The sequence below is a fragment of the Solanum lycopersicum genome, chromosome 8, assembly GCF_036512215.1.
Source record: "Solanum lycopersicum chromosome 8, SLM_r2.1".
Classification (NCBI taxonomy): Eukaryota; Viridiplantae; Streptophyta; class Magnoliopsida; order Solanales; family Solanaceae; genus Solanum; species Solanum lycopersicum.
The window spans coordinates 24,480,440-24,483,401 of NC_090807.1; the positions used below are offsets into that span (position 1 = coordinate 24,480,440).

General features: G+C 32.5%; 1 protein-coding gene across 1 annotated transcript; it reads right to left on the reverse strand.

Annotated features, from left to right (window-relative positions):
- Positions 1 to 991: 991 nt before the first annotated feature.
- LOC138337868 (secreted RxLR effector protein 161-like) lies at positions 992 to 2,706 on the reverse strand. The gene is made up of 2 exons (XM_069288305.1): positions 2,523 to 2,706; positions 992 to 1,593 (listed from the first exon to the last, which is right to left on the reverse strand). The coding sequence occupies exons 1-2, from the start codon at positions 2,704 to 2,706 to the stop codon at positions 992 to 994; spliced, it is 786 nt and encodes a 261-aa protein (XP_069144406.1).
- Positions 2,707 to 2,962: the final 256 nt, after the last annotated feature.

Below are 2,962 nucleotides of genomic sequence, written 5' to 3' on the forward strand. Positions count from 1 at the left end.
GCAAACTAATCAGTAAGAGTACTTTCTCCCCGAAGAAATGTTGTACTCTTGGAGACGCAATTCCTTCAAATTCTGAATGAATCCGACTTTCAAATCCACATTTTATGGAGTTTCCCACTGTTCCACTAGAATATGATGTAAGATTAAATACTTTATAACATAATAATAGAATCTTGAACACGATAATCTTACATAGAGATCGGGGCACATGCATGATGAGGAAGATATTATTACAGAGAAAAAGCGGAACCGTTAGTTGTAAATTAGTTTGTACCTCCTTTCTCTAACTTTATGTTATCACAATCGTCAACGATGGATTATTGTAGAGAATATGTGATAACCCTAATGGGTGGAGGAAGGACCAATTTATAGAGGTTTGACTTAATCTGGTACGTCCATCAAGTAACAATGTACGAATGAAATTTATTCCTTATTAAAACTATTTATGATACTACTTGGGTTACAAGTAAACTTGGGCTATAAGTAAGAATCAATTAATAATAATCAAATAATAATTCTTACCTTCTCCCACTTATCCCAATGACCGTATATCATTAATATTTAATAAGCATTAATTGCGCGTATAAAAAATCTCTTATATAATGTACATCACACATACCATAATATAACAAACTACTAATGTGAGTTATGGTGGTTGTACATAAATTTTAAGCTACATACTTCCTTCCATATACTACAGTAGCAACTTATTATACTAGGTCCATAAGATATAAAACATATAACATTATGGTCCACAATAATGGGTTATAGAGACTTATCTTGTAAAATCTTAAAACAATAATGTATACAACATTACGAGAAACAAGATATTCATTAATGTATTTCAGAAACACATAATTTTGAACTCAGAGTGTAAAAACATCATAAATGTACTAATCTAAATACAACCACGACCCATTCTTTGAACATATTCTTTAAATGTCTTTGGTTGTAAGCCTTTTGTTAACGGATCTGCAATCACGAGACCTGTTCAAATATTCTCAAGTAACACTCTTTGTTTTTGAACTTCTTCCTTGACAGTAAAGTACTTTAATTCCATATGTTTGACACATTTGGAGTACTTATCATTATTGGAGAAGAATAATGCTACAATATTATCACAATAAATTTTTAGCGGCTTGGTAATCGTGTCGACAACGCCAAGTCCTAAAATAAAGTTTCGCAACCATAATGCATTAATTGTGGCTTCATAACATGCCACAAATTCTTCTTCCATTGTGGATGTAGCAATGACAGATTGCTTAGCACTCTTCCACGATATTGCTCCTTCAGCTAATAGGAACAAGTAACCAAATGTAAATTTTCTAGTGTCAACACATCTAACAAAATCTGAATCCGAATATCCAATAACTTCTAAGTGATTGGATCTCCTATACATGAACATGTAATCCTTCGTTCCTTTCAGGTACCTTAAGACTTTCTTTGCAACTTTCCAGCGATCAATTCCAGGATTACATTGATATTTTCCTAACATTTTGACTGCAAAACTAATATCAGGTCTTGTGCAAGTTTGAACATACATCAAACTTCCAACAATAGAAGAGTAAGGAAGTGTTTCCATTTCTTTTCGTTCTACATCATTCATTGGGAATTGCATGAGATTAAATTTATCCCCTTTTTGAATAGGAACTATTCATGCTGAACAATTGTTCATATTAAATCTCTCTAGAACCCTTTTGATATAACCCTTTTGAGAAACTTTGAGAACGCCTGGTGCTTGAGATTTTTCTTTTAATAAATACATAAATCCATAGCGTGACAAATCATCGATAAAGGTGATAAAATATTTCTCCACTTGAAGATGAAACATCAAAGGGTCTGCAAATATCAGTGTGTATACTTTCAAGAAGCTGAGTGCTCCTTGTGGCACCTATCTTGGTATGTTTTGTTTGCTTTCCTTTAATTCAATCCAAACATATATCAAGATCAACAAAATTCAAATTCGGAAGAATTTCATTTTTACTAATATTTTTAATCGTTATTTGGATACATGACCCAAACGTTTATACCACAAATAAGCAAAACTTTCATTTAGTGAATTATGTTTAATTCCAACATCTTAATGAATAGTAAGTAGGGATTAAGAAAAATTATTATCGAGTTTCAATCTATATAAACCATCAATAAGAACACCAGAATTATAAAAATAAGATTCTTATATATATTGAAACATCAATGTCCAAACTTAAAATCAAATCCAGAAACATTAAGTCTTGAAAGGAAAATCAAATTTTTGGAAACTAAAGGAACATAAAGAGTCCGTAATAGATCAAGGTGATGTACATTCTCTAAGATCAATCGATAAGTCCTTATGCCTTCAATTTGAGCCTTCATGTGATTTCCCATTAACACAAAGTCCTTATGTGGATTTGTGGGTTGGTTCGTAATGAATTCCTGCAACATAGTGGATACATGAGTAATTGCACTAGCATCAAGCTACCAAGTATTATTAGGAACTTCTACTAAATTTGATTTGAAATATAAAAAAGCACTAAATATACCTTTCTTTTCAAACCAAACTTTACGTTTCAGGCAATCTTTCTGATGGTGTCCTTCCTTTTTACATAAACAACACACATCAGCCTTGAGTTCCTTATGAGCATCCTGTGGAACTTCAACAAGTGCTTTCTTTTTCTTAATCTTGTTGACCTTAACTTTAAGTCCTTTACTAGCTCCTTGACCCATGAGATTAATGGAGTGACCACCTTGTTTCTTAAGTCTTGACTCCTCATGAAAAGCATACTGGAGAATTCACTAACATACCGCTTATCCTTAATAGTGTTATAGTTAATTTGAAATTGTCCATACTCAAGAGGCAATGCGTTCAAAATGAACTGAACCAAGAAGGTGTCATCCACTTTCATCCCCAAGGTTCGAAGTCTTACTGCAATTTTAGTCATCTCGATGATATGATTTTGCATACTATGGGACCCATCAAACT

What these genes read in the sequence shown, in the direction of transcription:
- LOC138337868 (XM_069288305.1), bottom strand. Translation starts at nt 2,706, where the DNA reads ATGGGTCAAGGAGCTAGTAAAGGACTTAAAGTTAAGGTCAACAAGATT. An exon ending in AGTTTGGTTTGAAAAGAAAG is followed by an intron (nt 1,594 to 2,522) that starts GTATATTTAGTG and finishes TGAATGATGTAG; the next exon opens with AACGAAAAGAAATGGAAACA.